Genomic DNA, 19,502 nt, shown 5'->3' with positions numbered 1-19,502 from the left:
CATATGTTTTAAACACTCTTCAAGTTTTACCAGCAAGGAGCACATGAGTTCCTTTCCAAGCCACGTACCATCCTGACTTGGAAATATTTTGCGACTGTTCCCTCATCGTAACTGGGCATTAAGCTGCACATAGACAGTGAGGAAAAACCGTGGCACAAAAGTGTAAAAGAACATACCACCAGCTCAAGGACAGCTTCTATCAAACCATAAGAAGATTATTGAACAGACCTCTTATATGATAAGATGGACTCTTGACCTACAAACGTAACAATGTACCTTGTAATAGCCTCGCCCCTTGTTGGTGCCTGCACTGTACTTTCTCTGTAAACTTATATTTCCTTGTACTACATCAATGTGCTGATGTGATGAAATGAATTCTATAGATGGCGTGCAAAACAACTTTTTTACTGTACTTCACCTAGTGACAATAATGAGCCAGTTCACCAATACGTACCAGAACTCTCCTTCCTATAGCACCATAAGCTGCCTTTACTTTAACAAATACTGAAGTGGTTCCAAAAGACAGCTTACCACCACCTTCTCAAGGGCAATCAGTAATAGGTGATAGAAAGATAGAATCAGAGTCAGGTTTATTATCACCAGCATGTGACGAGAAATTTGTTAACTTAGCAGCAGCAGTTCAATGAAGAGGGAAAAAAATAAAACAATAATAATAATAAATAAATAACAATCAATTATGGTATACATATATAGAATAGGTTAAAAATTGTGCAAAAACAGTAATACTATATATTAAAAAAAGTGAGGCAGTGTCCAAGGGTTCAATGTCCATTTAGGATTCGGATGACAGAGGGGAAGAAGCTGTTCCTGAATTGCTGAGTGTGTGCCTTCAGGCTTCTGTACCTCCTATCTGATGGCAACAGTGAGAAAAGAACATGCCCTGAGTGCTGGAGGTCCTTAATAATGGACGCTGCCTTTCTGAGATGCCTCTCCTTGAAGGTGTCCTGGGTACTTTGTAGGCTAGTACCCAACATGGAGCCGACTAAATTTACAACCCTCTGCAGCTTCTTGTGGTCATGTCCTCTAGCCACCCCATACCAGACAGTGATGTAGCCTGTCAGAATGCTCTGCACGGTACATCTAGAAGTATTTGAGTGTTTTTGTTGACATACCAAATCTCTTCAAACTCCTAATGAAGTATAGCCACTATCTTGCCTTCTTTATAACTGCATCGATATGTTGAGACCAGGTTAGATCCTCAGAGATCTTGACATCCAGGAACTTTAAACTGCTCACTTTCTCTACTTCTGATCCCTCTATGAGGATTGCTATTTGTTCCTTTGTCTTACCCTTCTGGAAGTCCACAATCAGCTCTTCGCTCTTACTGACATTAAGTACCAAGTTGTTGCTGCGACATCACTCCACTAGTTGGCAGATAGATGGTAGGTAGATAGACGGACTGATGGATGGATAAATGGACGGACGGACAGACACACCAAACAATGTCCACATCCCCAAAAAAATGGGCAAATAAAAAACACAAATGTGATAGAAGAAATTTCACCTCTTGGTGGAAGTTATACATTTTAGTTATGCAGTAAAATTAACATGAAGTTAAAATATTTCTGCTGTTTTTTTCAGTAAAATTGAAACCCATTAATGTGTTTGATGACTGACCTTTTAAAATTTCAGAATCAGAATTAGCTTTAATATCACTGGCATATATTGTGAAATTTGTTTATATAAGAATATAAAATAGTTAAATTAAAAGTAGTGTAAAAGCAGAAAAAATATTTTTAAAGTATTAGTGTTTGTGAGTTCAATGGCCATCTAGGAATCAAATGGCAGAAGGGAAGAAGCTGTTCCTGAATCGCTGAGTGTGTGCCTTCAGGCTTCTGTACCTTCTTTCTGATGGTAAACATGAGAAGAGGGTATGGCCTGGATAATCGGAGTACTTAATATTGAATGCCTCCTTTCTGAGGCACCACTCCTTGAAGGTATCTCGGATACTATGGAGGCTAGTACCCAAGATGGAGCTGACTAATTTTACAACTTTCTGTAGCTTCTTTCCATTCTATGCCCTAGCTACCCCCGCAATACCAGATAGTGATGCAGCCTGTCAGAATGCTCTCCGCGGTAGATCTGTAGAAGTTTTCGAGTGTTTTAGGTGACAAATCAAATCTCTTCAAACTCCAAATGAAATTTAGCTGCTGTCTCTGTTTAAGACATTTCTATGATCAACATCATATTTATGTGCAGAAATTTACAATGAATATACTTACTTAATGGTTCTGTCTTCTGTTTATCCTCAGCAGGAGAAATGTCACTTGGACGTCAGGAAGCTTTTGAGATCTTCAGGAGAGACTATGCTGACAATATAACCATTGAAGACAACAAACATCTTTTGAAGCAGAGGTGAGTCACCACTGAACAGTCCCTATAAGACAAAAAGGATTATCTGTTGTTTAAAAATTGGTTACCGCTGCATGATTCTCCCAATGAGTAATATGAGAAACAGTGATGAAGTATTGAAAATCCTTCCTTGAGAATGAGCACCAGTAAAGCTGACTCTTGTCGTCATGGAAGTTTCTTCAGATAAATGTGGTGTTCATTAAAACTAAGGTAATAGTTGCACAGCTAGCAGAGCCATGGTGTCACATTGCAGGAATCCATGTAAACTGGATGTACTGAGGTCCTGTGAAAAACTTTGTTTTGCATGCCATCCATAGAGATCATTTCCTCGTATCAGTACATTGGGATTTTACAAAGGGAAAGCAGTAACAGAATGATGAATATAGTGTTACAGTTACAAAGAAAGTGCATGCAGGCAGACAATAAGGTGTGAAGTCATGACAAAGTAGATTGTGAGGTCAGAAGTCCATCTTATCTTATAGCCCTTTCTTTAGAGTTGTGTGGAGTTTACATGTTCTCCAGGGAACTCTACGTGGGTCCTCCTGGTCCAAAGATATGCTTGTTGATTGGTTACTTAGTCACTGTAAATATCTCCTAGTGTGTTAGTGAGTGGTAGAATATGAGGGCCATTGAAGAGAATGTGGGGAGAATAGGTTACAAGGAAAATTGCGAAGGATTGCTTTCTGATGGTTGCGGGGGATGGTAGGTCGAAGGCCCCTTTTCTGAACTGTAAGTTTCAATGACTGTATGACTCAAAAAAAGGTATTTCACTTGTTCAGCTATGTCAGACGCACAGTGCAGTAACACCTCTGCATCATTCTTAGTTCTGAAATTAAACACCCTTAAAGTAAATGAAACCATATTTTAGGAACAGGGTACAATATACATTTGCTTCCATGTTGCTTTTGTGCACATGTGAAAACAGAACATTTTTTTGTCCTGCTTTACACAATGTTATAATGCAGAATCTACATTCTGTAGAATGCAGGAAGGTAGTGGCACCTGTAGGCCACTCAGCCCTTGAGCCTACCTTGCCACTGAATATGATCATGGACTCATAGGGTTATAGTTCCCCATATAGTTCCTTGAGATCTAATATGCTTGAATAAGGTCAACCCTCATTCTTTTAAACAGAATAGTCAAGAAGTTACGCACACTTTGCACATAATCTGGACAGCCCATAATTATCTTTCACATATCAAGGTAGGAGTTGTACTCTCTCTACACTCATGACTGTGTCACTAGACACAGCTCAAACACCATCTATAAATTTGTCGATGTCACAGCTGTTCTCAAAATCTCAGATGGTGACAAGGAAGCATACAGGAGTGAGATAGATTGGCTGATTGAGAGGCATTGCAAGAACAACCTTGCCCTCAGCGGGAGTAAGATGAATGAATTAATTGTGGACTTCAGGAGGGGGAAATCGGGAGAACACACAGCCGTTCTCATCAGGGGGTCTGCTGTGGAAAGAGCGAGCAGTTTCAACTTCCTGAGTGTCAGTATCTCTGAAGATCCATCCTGGGCCCAACATATCGATGCAATTATAAATAAGGCACACCTGCAGCTATATTTCATCAGGTGTTTGAGGAGATTTTGTACATTACCAAAGACTGGCCGATTTCTACAGATTTTCCGTGGAGAACATTCTGACTGGTTGTTTCACCGTCTGGTATGGAGTGCCAATGCACATAATCAGAAAATACTGCAGAGCATTGTAAACTTCATCATGAGCACCAGCCTCCCCATTATCTTCAAAAGGCGATACCTCAAGAAGGCAGCATCCATTATGAAGAATCCTCACCAACAAAGACATGCCCTCTTTGGGCATGTATATTCCAGGTATAGGTATATTCCAGGATAGGTATATTCCAAAAAAGAAGAAATTTTCGAATGGAAAAAGGATGCAACCGTGGCTGACGAGAAGTCAAAGCCAAAGTTAAAGCAAAGGAGAGGGCATACAAGGAAGCAAAAATTAGTGGGAAGACAGAGGATTGGGAAGTTTTTAAAAGCTTACAAAAGGAAACTAAGAAGGTCATTAAGAGGGAAAAGATGAACTATGAAAGGAAGCTAGCAAATAATATCAAGGAGGATACTAAAAGCATTTAAAGCAGTATATAAAGAGTAAAAGACAGGTGAGAGTAGACATAGGACTGATAGAAAATGATACTGGAGAAATTGTAATGGGAGATAAGGAGATGGCGGAGGAACTGAACGAGTATTTTGCATCAGTCTTCACTGTGCAAGACATCAGCAGTATACCGGACACTCAAGGGTGGCAGAGAAGAGAAGTGTGCGCAGTCACAATTATGACAGAGAAAGTACTCAGGAAGATGAATAGTCTAAAGGTAGATAAATCTCCCGGACCAGATGGAATGCACCCTCATGTTCTGAAGGAAGTAGCTGTGGAGATGTGGAGGCATTAGCGATGATCTTTCAAAAGTCGATAGATTCTGGCATGGTTCCAGAGGACTGGAAGATTGCAAATGTCATTCCGCTATTTAAGAAGGAGGCAAGGAAGCAAAAAGGAAATTATAGACCTGTTAGCTTGACATCGATGGTTGGGAAGTTGTTGGAGTCGATTGTCAAGGATGAGGTTACAGAGTACCTGGACGCATATGACAAAATAGGCAGAACTCAGCATGGTATTCTTCAAGGAAAATCCTGCCTGACAAATCTATTACAATTTTTTGAGGAAATTACAAGTAGGTTAGACAAGGGAGATACAGTGGATGTTGTATATTTGGATTTTCAGAAGGCCTTTGACAAGGTGCCACACATGAGGCTACTCAACAAGATAAGAGCCCATGGAATTATGGGAAAGTTACATACGTGGATAGGGCGTTGGCTGATTGGCAGGAAACAGAGAGTGGGAATAAAGGGATCCTATTCTGGTTGGCTGCCGGTTACCAGTGGTGTTCCGCAGGGATCAGTGTTGGGGCCGCTTCTTTCTACGTTGTACATCAACAATTTGGATTATGGAATAGATGGCTTTGTGGCTAAGTTTGCTGATGATACGAAGATAGGTGGAGGGGCCGGTAGTGCTGAGGAAACAGAGAGTCTGCAGGGAAACTTGGATAGATTGGAGGAATGGGCAAAGAAGTGGCAAATGAAATACAATGTTGGAAAGTGTATGCTTATGCACTTTGGCAGAAGAAATGGGCAGACTATTATTTAAATGGGGAGAGAATTCGAAGTTCTGAGATGCAGCGGGACTTGGGAGTCCTCGTACAGGATACCCTTAAGGTTAACCTCCAGGTTGAGTCGGTGGTGAAGAAGGCGAATGCAATGTTGGCATTCATTTCTAGAGGAATAGAATATAAGAGCAGGGATGTGATGTTGAGGCTCTAAAAGGCACTGGTAAGACCTCACTTGGAGTACTGTGGGCAGTTTTGGTCTCCTTATTTAAGAAAGGATGTGCTGACGTTGGAGAGGGTACAGAGAAGATTCACTAGAATGATTCCGGGAATGAGAGGGTTAACATATGAGGAACGTTTGTCCGCTCTTGAACTGTATTCCTTGGAGTTTAGAAGAATGAGGGGGGACCTCATAGAAACATTTCGAATGTTGAAAGGCATGGACAGAGTGGATGTGGCAAAGTTGTTTCCCATGGTGGGGGAGTCTAGTACGAGAGGGCATGACTTAAGGATTGAAGAGTGCCCATTCAGAACAGAGATGCAAAGAATTTTTTTTTAGCCAGAGTGTGGTGAATCTATGGAATTTGTTGCCACGGGCGGCAGTGGAGGCCAAGTCATTGGGTGTATTTAAGGCAGAAATTGACAGGTATCTGAGTAGCCGGGGCATCAAAGGTTATGGTGAGAACGCGGGGGAGTGGAACTAAATGAGAGATCGGATCAGCTCATGATAAAATAGCGGAGCAGACTCGATAGGCCGAATGGCCAACTTCTGCTCCTTTGTCTTATGGTCTTCTCATTACTGCCATCAATCAATAAGGAGGTCCAGGAGCCTTAAGATGCACTCTTAGCATTTTAGGAACAGTCTCTTCCCCTCTGCCATCAGATTTCTGATTGCTGTCTTTTTCCTCTATTTGTTTATTTTTTATATATTTTTACTGTAATTTATATTAATTTTTATGTACTGGACTGTGACTGATATCACAAAACAACAATTTTCACTATATATGTCAGTGATAATAAACCTGGTTCTGATTCAGATTCTGATTGTGAAATACAAATTATTTGAGAATTAAACAGCTTCTTATGTTTGTGTCCTATAAAAGTAATGTTAGATCACAGGAATATAATAATTTTTCTTTTGGAAAATAGACTCATCCAAGTGAAAATTGATGGAATATACTTCAGTGTCAGAATATATACAACACTCACTGTCTAGACATGAAGACAAAGAATAGCCTCCTGGGTGAAGCCCTTACAGCTATTTCTACTTCACCCTCCCACCATGTTCCTCCGAACCAACTCAAAAAAGGAGAGTGAAAAGGGTCATGTTTAAAAATCAAAGTGATACAATATTTTAGAAAATGTAGAGGCATAAAGAAGATATCTGTTGCAATGATGGATGATTAGTTCATGTTGAAAACTGTAAATGAAAACAAATGCTTACATTCTGCGATTAATAATGAAGCAAGAAACTGCAGTTTCTCAGGAATTTCAACAGTTTCCCATCTATGAACTGCTTAAATTAGATCCTGCCCCAGAAAACCTAAAAATAGGTCTCAGTGCTCCCAGCGAATCCATGGCTTTCCAGGATGTCTATCCTTATGAACTGCTGGAGAAATTAAGGGGGCCCTGTTCCAAGGTTGCAATATTTTGATTTATGTGGATCATGCTGGAATCTGTGGAGGAAGCTCATGGTAGTTACTTATGAATAAGGGGTTGACAATCTGTTTTGATGTCAAGAGATTTTTTGTGTGGTGAGAATTCGAAAAATCAAAGTACAGGGATAAAAGAAAATCAAAACTTATCCTTCTAATTCCTTATATACAATCTAAGAACTTGCCGCAGTATTTTCTTGTTCAGCAGATTATTTCAGACATTTATCATTCATTGGCTAAAAGAGATTTACTATTGACTGAGCATTAAGCTAAGAATGCTTGAAACCCTGGCAATTTGTTCCTTGCACTCAGAATCATCTGCTAATGCTCATACTTAACATGAGTGTGAGATCTGGCAAAACTTGCCATCTACATTTCCAACTTTAATAACCTAACATACTTTCATACACCTATCGTGACATTGAAAATAAAATCCCTGTCATACTATGTTTCTAAATGAATGTGGTCATATTATCATTACCACAATTGCAAATGCATTACAACTCAAGCTAAAGTTAATTAATCACTCTCATTAAAAATGCTGTGGAAAATGCAAGATTAATATGTGTCTGATGTAAAATATGCAGTGTAATTAGAAGTTAAATCTGTCAGTGAGCCCTAGCTTTTGGACAAGTTAACACAATGGTCCCAAAGTTTCTTGTGAATGCCACCACTGTGTCTGTGCCTCCTTCTTTTACCATTACAGTTGTATTGTAAAGGAAAATACATATCACACCAGGCTCAAGGACAGCCCCTGTATCAGCCCCCTGAACAGATCTCTGGTATAGTAAAGATGGATGAGCTATGCTGGATTGGGTATTATGTCATGAAATGGAGGAGGTTAGGAAGCCTAAGGAACAGAACCCTTAAGCGGCAGTGATCACAAATGATTGAGTTCAACTTGAAATCTGATAAGGAGAAAGTAAAGTCTGACGTAGCAGTATTTCAGTAAAGTAACGGAAATTGCAGTGGTTTGAGAGAGGAGATGGCCAAAGTAAATTGGAAAGAGATACTGGTAGGGCTGACAGCAGAGCAGAAATGGCGTGAGTTTCTAGAAAAAAATGAGGAAGATGCAGGATCGATGTATTCCAAAAACAAAGAAATACTCAATTGGCAAAATAGTGCAACTGTGGTTGACAAGGGTTCAATGCTAATTTGAAAGCAAAAGAGAGGGCATATAACAAAGCAAATTTACTGGGAAGACAGAGGACTGGGAAACTTAAAAACCTACAGAAAGCAACTTAAAGAATCATTAGGAGAGAAAAGATGAAATATGAAAGCAAGCTAGCAAACAGTATCAGGGTGGATAGAAAAAGCTTTTTCAAGTATATAAAACATAAAAGAGAGATGAGAGTGGATATAGGACTGCTAGAAAATGAGTCTGGAGAAATAATGACAGGGGATAAGGAGATGGCAGATGAACTGAATGAGTATTTTGCATCAGTCTTCACTGTGGAAGACGCTAGCAGTGTGTCAGGTGTTGAGGGGTGTGAGGAAAGAGAAGTGAGTACAGTTACTATTACAAGGGAGAAGGTGCTCAAAAAGCTGAAAGACCTAAGGGTACATATTCACCCGGACCAGATGAACTGCACCCTAGTGTTCTGCAAGAGGTATCGATAGAGATTTTGTTGGCATTAGTAATAATCTTTCAAGAATCATTGGACTCTGGCATGGTTCCGGAGGATGGGAAAATTGCAAATGTTGCTCCACTCCCCGGAAAGTGCATGCCCTCAACTGCTTTTGTTCCCCAGATCAGGAGTACCTTATGCTGTTCTGTAGACCTTTCTGGTTGCCTAGGGAACTCACAGCTGTTATTATCACAGCTGTGTATATTCTGCCACAGGCTGATACCAACCTGGCTCTCAAGGAAATTTACGAGACCATCAGCACCCTGGAGACTGCATATCCAAAGGCTGCCTTCATCATTGGCGGTGACTTTAATAGAGTGACGCCGTCTAAAATCTCTCCAAAGTTTTGTCAATACATCCAGGTGAGCACATGGGGAGATAGCATCCTCAACCACTGCTACTCTCCCTTCCGCAACGCTTATAAAGCGCTCCTCTGCCCGCCATTTGGAAAGTCAGATCACTCCTCCATCTTGCTGCTACCGTGGTACAGGCAGAAGCTGAAACAAGAGGCAGCCGTAGTTAAAACCGTCCACTGTTGGTCCAACCAATTGGCCTCCATGCTACAGGACTGCTTTGATGACATCAACTGGAATGTCTTTTCATGAGAGGATGTCTCCAAGTTCACAGAAGGGGTCACGAGTTTCATTGGGAAGTGCATCAAGAATGTTATTCCCCAGAAATCGGTTATGGTCTATCAAAAACCAGAAACAATAGATCAACAGTTCCCTTCGAGCAGCACTTACCGCGTGACACGGAGCTTATGGTGCCGGTAATCAACACAACTCAAGAAATGCAGCTGTGACCTACGCAAAGTTATCAAGGCAATGAAACGACAATACAGGGATAAGATCCAGACATAGCTGTCCACCAACAACACATGCAGCTTATGCCAAGGTCTGCATACCATCGCAGACTTCAAAACTAAATGCAGTGGTGTTTCCAACATTGCTGCCTCTCTCCCAGGTGAGCTAAATCTTGTTTACTCTCGGTTTGATGTCACCAGCATTGAGCCCCTGAGGAGAGCTGCCGAAGTGACCTGCACCTTGGCCATCTCTGAGGCTGAAGTACGCAGATTTTTCCAACAAGTGGGCAGTCACAAGGCCGCAGGATTGGACGGCTTCCCAGGGCAGGTACTCGGAGTATGAATGGTGCAACTGGCAGGTGTGTTTACAGACATTTTTAATCTCTCCCTCTCCCAGTGCAGAGTTTTCCTGCTTCAAAATATCCACTTTTGTTCCTGTACCTAAAAAGACCAAGGTAACATGTCTGAGTGACTTACGTCCTGTAGCAGTCACATCAATAATAAGCAAATGCTTTGAGAGGCAGGTCAAGGACTACATCTGCAGCATACTGCCACCTACACTAAACCCCCTACAATTCACGTACCAACACAACTCATTGACAGATGACACCATAGCCACAGCTCTACAACCGTCCTTACACATCTGGAGAAGAAGGATGTTGGAAAATGCATGGTCATGCATTTTGGTTTAGAAATAAATATGCAAACTATTTTCTAAACGGGGAGAAAATCCAAAAATCTGAGATGCAAAGGGACTTGGGAGTCCTTGTGCAGAACACCCTAAAGGTTAACTTGCAGGTCAAGTCAGTGGTGAGGAAGGCAAATGCCATGTTAGCATTCATTTGAAGAGGTCTAGAATACAAGAGCAAGGATGTGATGCTGAGGCTTTATAAGGCACTGGTGAGGCCTCACCTTGAGTATTGTGAACAGTTTTGGGCCCCTCAACTTAGAAAAAAATGTGCTGGCATTGGAGAGGGTCCAGAGGAGGTTCAGAAGGATGATTCCACGCATGAAAGAGTTGTCATACAAGGAACGTTTGATGGCTCTGCGTCTGTCCTTGCTGGAATTCAGAAGGATGAGGGGGGAATCTCATTGAAACCTTTCAAATGTTGAAAGGTCTAGACGGAGTAGATGTGAAAAGGATGTTTCCTATGGTGGAAGAGTCCAGGACAAGAGGGCACAGCCTCAGGATAGTAGGGCATCCATTTGAAACAGAGATACGGAAAAATTTCTTTAGCTAGAGGGTGATGAATTTGTGGAATATCTTACCTCAGGCAGGTCAGGTCGGGTGTATTTAAGGTTGTACCACATAGCCTACTGTATAATAGGGACTATTTTATGTCATAGTAACACGTTATTGAGCATGTGCTATTAGGTGCTTATTGATCTGTATATATGTGTTCAGTTTGGGTTCCGTAAGTAAAAAGCCCTATTAACTTAGCTCCAGTCTCTAGCGTTTTTATTTATAGTTTTGTTGTGTAACATACACAACAAATTGGCGATGAGGTTAATGAAGCTGCGTCGTATTGGAACACCGTGTTTTAATTGATAACGACACTCAGAAGAGGCAGAGTGAGGCCGTGAGTCTGAAAAGATGCAGGAGTTCAGCCGGAGTTGGGAACGTCGGGAGACCGAAAGACACAGTCGGAGCCACTGCGCATCCAGGCAAGACCACATCCGGCGCTGAACTCCAGGGTTGAGGGTCTGCCTGCCTCAGAAGGGAGATTATAAAAAAAACGACACACGCATCTAGCCTGAGTACGCTCGCGACGCTAGCAAAAAAAGGGTCACATGAGTCAAAAAGAAAACAAGGGACCGGGGTTAAATTAACATAACAAAGATAAATTAACACAACAAGGATGGCATTAATCGGAACCATTACAGCATTTGATAGTGGCATTGAAGACTGGGAAACTTATATTGAAAGAATAGAGTTATATTGTGATGCTAACAATGTTAATGAAGAAAAGAAAGCCAACATCTTACTCAGACTACGTCCATAATAGACCGGATAAATCCGTAATCAAAACTTTTTCTCTTCGTTTTGACCCTCCGTCCATACTGAAATGGCGTTTTCCTCCCCCGAAAATGGAGCTTTTCAAAAATGCTCTTCAGAGTGAATAAATCTGAAACCGCCTAATGGCCGGTGTAGTATGTAGGAGGTAACCGGCTCTTTTTAAAAATACTGTCACAACTTGCTGGAACAGATGGTGGTGGCAGCACAGCATTTCATTGTTTTCTTGAACGCAACCTCCAACACCACAACAACAATGGCGGACGGCTTCATGCGTGTGTTGTTTCCTTTATTGTCTACGTTAATTTCAATCCCCCACACAACCTAACAATTTCAGGACAGACGGCAACGAGACTGAGACCAGAAGAGTTAGAAATATATTTACCAAATACTTTGATCCATAGCTTCCTGAATAAATAAGTATACTCACTTTGCCCTGTTTTCTGTCCTTGTTTGTATGAAGGTTGTTTACCTATTTATGCAAGTACTTCTCTGACAATAGATGTGTAACTGCCTAATGTAACATTGTATGGAAATACAAGATAACACTGATGCAGACATGTTCTATACAATTAACCAGGTGCTTTATTAATGTATTGCTTGTGCAAACATTCAATAGATGCAATCGTCACTACTTCCAAAATGTCATTTTTAAGTAGCAGTTTATGTTTGGCGTAGATGTGAAAATATTAAGGCTGAAAAAGGAAAATTGTAAGTTTCACTTTTACTCAGGTAAAATAAAATCACTTTTGCCCAGTAATTCGTTTTATTGCACATGTTAAATACAGCAAAATAATACAGAAAGACATTGCAAAAGTAAAGGCAAACAAATGAGGTCACAGCAAATTTCACTTTTGCCCAGTAACAAGCTTTATTGCATTTAGTTGTAGCTGTCGTCCCTTTCTTCGGTGACTGTAGGAAATGGCTGTGGCTGTAGGAAATGTTTCCAGGGTGACCCCTCTGTGGGAGTGGGGAAGATGTTGGTGGGGCCACCCGGGAGTCTGTGTGTCCGTATGTGTAGCTATTGTAGTGGTTGTGAGGCTGGTATTGTGGCAGTGAAAGGTACTGGTGGGGGGAGCCATCGTATTCCTCATCATTGCAAATCCCTCTGCGACAGAGTTAGTCAGTTTTTCAATGTTCGTCGTCAGCCACATCATACTGTCCATGAACTCCCTGTCAGGTGCCTCCATATGCTCCAGTATTTGTTTTTTCAGTTTTAAGTCCTCCTGCATGAGAGCCAACAGCTGTCCGTCGTTTGGGAATTTTCTTTTAAGTTTTTCTAGTCTGTAACGGGACAAACACGTACCAAGTCTTTTACGGCGAGATTTGACACCAAACAGGTTGCAGCCATCACCTGTTGCTTGGTCCAAACTGTCGGAGTCGGGTGTACTCGTCGAAGCAGGTGAATTCTGTAGATATGTCCTGCGCATGCCCAGTAGGAGGAGATTCGCCCAAATACCTGTTTTAATGTGGACGGAGGTATTTTCAAAAATGCCTGGTGTGGACGCTTATCATTTTTATGCAAAACCGGCATTTTCAAAATTACCCAGTCTAGTGTGGACATAGCCTCAGTGTAATGGGCGCGAAAACATACGGCCTGCTACGGGGCTTGTTAACCCCTGAAAAGCCAGCTGACAAAACTTTCAAGCAAGTAGTAGACACTCTCCAACAGCATTTAAACCCCAAACCGCTGGTCATTGCTGAAAGGTTTAAATTCCATAAATGGAATCAGAGCAAAGAAGAAAGCATTTCTGAATATTGTGCTGAATTGTGCAAATTATCAGAACATTGTCAATTTGGAGCTGGTCTATCAGACGCATTGAGGGACGGGTTAGTGTGTGGCATGTACTGTGAAACCACACAGAAGAAGCTCCTGTGTGAAAAAGACCTTACATTCGAGGAAGCGCTAAACATCTCAATATTATTAGAGACGGCCGCACGAGGTGCTTCACAGATACAACAAAAATCTCTGGAATATGCTATGAATAAAATGACACTGCGCAGAAATGAGAGAAAGAAATGTTACCGTTGTGGGAACAGGTCACATGACCCTGATGGTTGTTGTTTTAGAGATAAATAATGCCGAAACTGTGGCAAAAAGGGCCACACTGGCAGAGTATGCAAAGCTAGTAAACAGCAGGAAAAGGACAAAATACAGAGAAACAAGAAACCCCAGAAAGGAAAATACAACGATGTGCACAAAATGAAAGAAAGCAATTCTGATGCAAGTGACTCAGACAAAAGTGAATTGTCTTGTCTGCCACTTCACAGTGTGGAAGAGACAGATGATTGAAGAGTAATATGGATCACTCCACAAGTGGCAGGTGTGAGACTGGAAATGGAGTTGTACACAGGCTCAGCCTTAACAGTGATCTCTGTATGCGACTACAAACGACTGTTTTCACACATACTCCGGAAACAAACTAAACTGCTGCTAAAGACTTACACAGGACAGAAAGTGCATCCCAAAGGCAAAATTAAAGTGACAATGACCCACGGAGGTAAATCACAGCAAAAATTGACCACTACAACACAAGATAGATAGCTTCCTCCTTACCTATCCTAATGCAGTACATGCAACCACTAACCAGACTCCAGTGATGATGTTTCCGAACAAGAACCTGAGTTCCTGCGTAGATCTTCTCAAACCAAATGTACGGTGTGATGTAGAGAACAGACAGTTCAAACACTTGAATGTTAAGTCAACATGGAGCTTCAATGTGGGGCAGTCGGTTCTTGCACGGGATTTAAGGACTGAAAAGTGGCAGCCGGGTATAATTTCCGCCATAGATAGGCCATTGATGTATGGAGTACAGGTGGGAGAGAATGTATGGAGACGTCATGTGGATCAAATCCTGGATGCTCAGGTGAAAAACTCCACAACATCTTACCCGGACTCCCATGACATAGAAGCACGTCATGTGGATCAAATCCTGAATGCTCAGGTGGAAAACACAGCCACATCTTGTCCTGACTCCCTGGACATAGAAGCAAACACTCCTGATGTGACCACATCAACCTCGCTCACAGATAAACCTGTCATCAGTGCTGAGGACCCGCCAATAGAGACTAATTTCCGAAATCAAACGTTGCAGGGCAGACGTCACCCGGAGAGGCAGAGAAGGGCCCCCCAGCGACTTCAGTTATAATAATTATTATTATTGCATTACTTTGTTATAATTTCATGTTATTACATTACTAATTAAACTGTTGGTGGACGTTTGTATTTTAAGGGTACACATGCAGTATTTATTTAGCGTAGTGCCCCTGTTGACTTAAAAAAAACAGTTGATACACTTTTAAAATAAAAGAGGAGGAGTGTACCATATAGCCTACTGTTTAATATGGGACCATGTTATGTCATAGTAACGCATTATTGAGCATGCGCTATTAGGTACATATTGATCTGTATATATGTGTTCAGTTCCGGTTCCGTGAGTAAAAAACCCTGTAACTTAGCTCCAGTCTCTAGCGTTTTTATTTATAGTTTTGATGTGTAACATACAACAAAAGTGGAGATTGATAGGTTTTTCACTGGCCACAGCATCAAAGTTTACAGGGAGATAGCATGGGAGTGGGGCTGAGGAGGGAAAGAAAAAGGATCAGCCATGATTGAATGGCAGAGCAGACTGAATGGGCCAGATGGCCTTAAATGGTCTTACGGTCTAACTCTTCATCTCTCAATCTTCCTCTTAATGGCCATTGCACCTTATTGGCCATTGTCTTGCCGAACAGTCTATTCCTTTCAGATAGAGACAGTCATGAAGATTTTCTTGCTGTAAGTTGTTGGTCTTTCGACTTGATAGCAGTTTCAACCAATTTTTTATGGACTATGTTCGCTTGGTGCCAGAGAACAATCCAAACCTCTGGAGTAAACCTCAATAATAGATTGACTCAATATGAAATTGATGACAAAGTACCCAGTGAAGCTAGGGCCAATAAAGATGGGGTTCAGAAGATATTTCTAATTGGCCACCCCTTAGCAGATGCAGAGGATACAATCAAAGCAAGACACACAGGCAGTACAGTAATGGTAACCTTCCGGTAACCTCATAGACTCTGGCAGTCATAACACTTATGGGCCTAATCCAATGTTGATCTTGAGATTTTCATCTTTGAAATGTTAGTGAGCAGTCCCATTTCATTACCAAACAAGCTGTTTTTTAATAAGAAAAAAACAATGCTGATGTTGAGAGTTCTAATGACTTTGGCCAGGTACTTACTCATTGTTCTGGTTTTCGTTACACTTCTAGATGGCTTTGGGGATTAGGAGGTTAGGTTTCCTTTTCCATCTGAGATCTCCTGTTGTTCTATATGAAAAAAGGCTTGAGGTCTTCAATTAAGTTTTTTAAAAAAAAGCTGTTTTAAGAGCTTCTCCATGGAGGCCCATTAATATTCTATTGGCTGGGTAAGGCACTGGAATTAATACAATTTGGAAATGTCAGCCAAGAGTTGAGTTTTTGTGAAGTGTATCTGTTTCCCACCACATAACAGCTCATCAGCAATTGAGGGTGAATGGAGGAAGCTTGAAAGCGGTCCAAACACAGTTCAAGTACTATACGTCAATACAACAACAAAATCTCTCAAACTTAATACAATAAAACAGCCCTGTACACTTCACAGGTGCATTATCAAATAAAATTTGACAGCAAGCGATATAAACATAAATGTAGGTAAATGTAGTGTATTACTATCTTAAAGGAAGAGAAGAGGTAGGGATACATGGAGAGGAATTCCATAGCTTAAGAGAACTCAGACAGTTTAAGGTCTGGCCATGAAAAATCTGGGATGCACAAAAGGAGGAATTTGATGAGAACTGGGATCATGGGGCTATAAAGCTTGAGATGTTTACGTCAACAGGAAAGTTCAATGATGCAAAGAGATTTGAAAGGAATAATAAAATGAAGCATTAACACACTTATACTATTTTCAATTGTGGGCAAAAGCTTGATTTAATCAAAACACAGGGAAACTGCAGATATCTGAGATACTGAAAATGCTACAAATGCTCAACAGACCAGGCCACATCTGTGAAGAGAGAAACAGAGCTAACATCTCAGAACCAGGACAGTGATCTGAAATGCAGACAATTTCTCTGCCCAACTTGTGGAGTATTTCTAGCATTTTCCATTTTTGTTATCAAGGTTTATTAAACTGAAGAATACCAGGCTATTTTTGGATTTGGGGAGTATTAAAATAATGTAAACAGGACACAGGCCTGTCACAGGTGTCTAACTCAAGTTTTCAGCCGTTTGTATTCGGGAATTAAGCATGGTGCCATTATTTGGAATATTGGCCGCTGCATTAAAGTCAAATTGAGTGCTGTTTCTTGAGGATTACTCTCCCTGTTGTCATCAAGGAAAATATTAGGAATGGAAGTTTCTGTGTGCAGTACTTAGCAGAGTAAATAATCACAATGAGTGAAGATTTGTATGTACCAATGAGTAATTATTTATAGGAGACCTTAATTTTTTTTTATCTAGAATGATGAATTTTTCTCACCAGGTACACGGAAGCAAAATCCCTTGGAGAAAAAGTGAATCAAGCAAGGAATAAAATTAGTAAGTTAATTACATTGATGTGTTAAAATATTGCAAAATTGATACTTCACTGATATGAGCAGGATCATGAAAATGAAGTAGAAGAGATATTCTCTCCCCTGAAAATGGATTTGTTTGTAGTAGATAATTAATCTGCACATTTTCTCTGCAGTAGAGGCAGAATGTAAATTTAAGCTGACTCCAATGCACTTATCTAAAGACTGCTGTACATGTCCTGCTGAATTCACCCATATGCAGATTGTCCTGAATTGCAAGTAGTTATTTCTTGATATCAGCAATACCTTTTATTGAGGCTGCAAAATGCAAATTCATCCAAAAACTGAACATGACATATTTGACCAATGGTTGAAAATGTGAGTGCATAAGCAAACTTTTCTGAAAACACAGTTAATCAAATAGAATAGGAATTCCAGTAAAAAAATTGGAATTTAAAAATGATTAAAATTTATGATGCCTGTATTTGTCAATGAACATTTAGTAATTGTGGATCAAAGAGAAAACCTCATATATACAGCCAATGCTTTTGGATAGACAGAGAAAGAGGAGAGCACATGATGAGACATCAAACACAAGTACGAAGAATCTGGGGTTGAAATAACTGGCTTAAGCTGATACTACTTTCAAAGACGAGTCAAATCAAGATGTTCATAGGCCAAGCTACAGGGAAAGGCCGATAGCTTACTTGACTATATTCTTAAAAAGACTCTGTTCACTGTCAATAAACATAGAGAGTTTGTCACTGTTTTAACATGAAATGAGCGTTGACCTCCCTCAGTGAAGAATGTATGAAAATGCTGCATCTGCGTGATCCTGCTGCAGGGTCTTGATCCAAAACATCAAATATCCCATTGCCTCCACAGGTACTACATGACTTGCTCCAGCTGCTTGTTTTTTGAGCCAGTATTTCATCTTGCAGCCCAAACAATTTCAAACAAGCCATGAGTATTGCTGTGAAAATTTGCAGCTAGCTCTAAGTAGCGCTGGAAGGGAGGCCCCAGGATACTAGAGTGCTCCATTGATCTATTGGAGAATCACGAGGATTATAGGCACTGTAATTGGAGAGAAGCCATTGCACCATGAAACAGGAGCCTGTTGTCCTCTCTCCTTCCTTCCACAACATCATTACTCTTGCAGTTGCTTATTAGCCAGGCAGTCAAGATTCCTGCAGCTTGGACCTGAGCCTTTTAAACCAGAACTGCTTGGGGTACCCTCCAAGTACAGTATATCTTTATAATTCTTAACTGAATGTAAGTAGCAGATTTTTTTCTATCATTTCTGCATTTATTGTAGTTAATCTCTGCTTTCATATTGTCAGCATATCTTCTGCTAATACCTTTGGAAAATAGGAAAAAGATACCTGAATTTCTCCAACTTTTCTCCTCAATGAACTGCCCAGTCATTGTTCTTTTGATGCTTGGTGGTATCCTATACTATGCTAATTATTCCTTTTTCCATGATTTGGTTTCATAAAAAAAGAGTTCACTTCCTTATGGTCTCTCTTCTATTTGAAATATTTAATCAAAAAACAACAAGAACTGAAGCTAATACCACCTATTAAGTATAATGTTTGCCAGTATCAATTTCATCTGTTGCCTCAACTGCAACATAATTCTTCAGAAAGCTGACTTTTTATTCAACTATCCACCCATGTCAGTGTATTAATTCAGCATCTTAAATGTTTATAGAATAATCTGACGTACTTAGAAGTTTTTTTTCTATTTGTAAAGACATTAGATTCATCAAATTTGGATTGCTTTTTGATTTATTTCCAAACCTGTACTTATCTATCAACACTTTAGCCACATGGGGTTTCTTTAAGCATTAGCTGCCATGGCTGTTTAATGAGAGTTAATTCAATTTACTTCTCAGCAGCCTTGGTAGGGCCACACAAAAAGAGGTCTGTCACTCTCCAAAGAAATCCTTTATGATTATGTTAACACACAAGCACAGACAAAACCCAGGGAACAGTTTTCCATATATCATTACAAATGGCCTAAATAATGGAAAATCTGTTTTAAAGCAGGCAAACAGGCTGATTTTATTTAGGATTTTTAAGTACCTCCTCAGCTGCTGTGGTTTAGTAGATTTAAACAACAGACGTCACATAGACATTTCATTCTTTACATGCTGCTTTCCAGTTTAAGCTCCATTAAAATGAAGTTGGATCAACATTGTATTCAAATAGTTATTCTTAAGGCTATTCTTCACATGATTTAGACAAAACATCATTACTTAATATTGCTCCCCTTTGCTGAAACCACTGCCTTTAATAGAACAATGGTGCCTTTGGTAACTGTCCAAAATAGCAACCACTCCTACAGGGAGTAATCTC

General features: G+C 40.4%; 1 protein-coding gene across 5 annotated transcripts in view; it reads left to right on the top strand.

Moving 5' to 3' along the window:
• Positions 1–19,502, top strand: part of kif6 (kinesin family member 6) — a 611,249-nt gene that overhangs the window by 334,156 nt on the left and 257,591 nt on the right. For all 5 annotated transcript variants that reach the window (XM_063040644.1, XM_063040642.1, XM_063040641.1 and 2 more), the window contains 2 exons: positions 2,274–2,376; positions 17,115–17,170. In XM_063040644.1, coding sequence (XP_062896714.1) covers positions 2,274–2,376; positions 17,115–17,170 — 159 coding nt within the window. The remainder of the gene's footprint in view (positions 1–2,273; positions 2,377–17,114; positions 17,171–19,502) is intronic.

Source organism: Mobula hypostoma, chromosome 2 (genome assembly GCF_963921235.1).
Source record: "Mobula hypostoma chromosome 2, sMobHyp1.1, whole genome shotgun sequence".
Lineage (NCBI taxonomy): Eukaryota > Metazoa > Chordata > Chondrichthyes > Myliobatiformes > Myliobatidae > Mobula > Mobula hypostoma.
The sequence above is the reverse complement of the archived record's forward strand: the minus strand, read 5'-3'. Positions and strand labels throughout refer to the sequence as shown.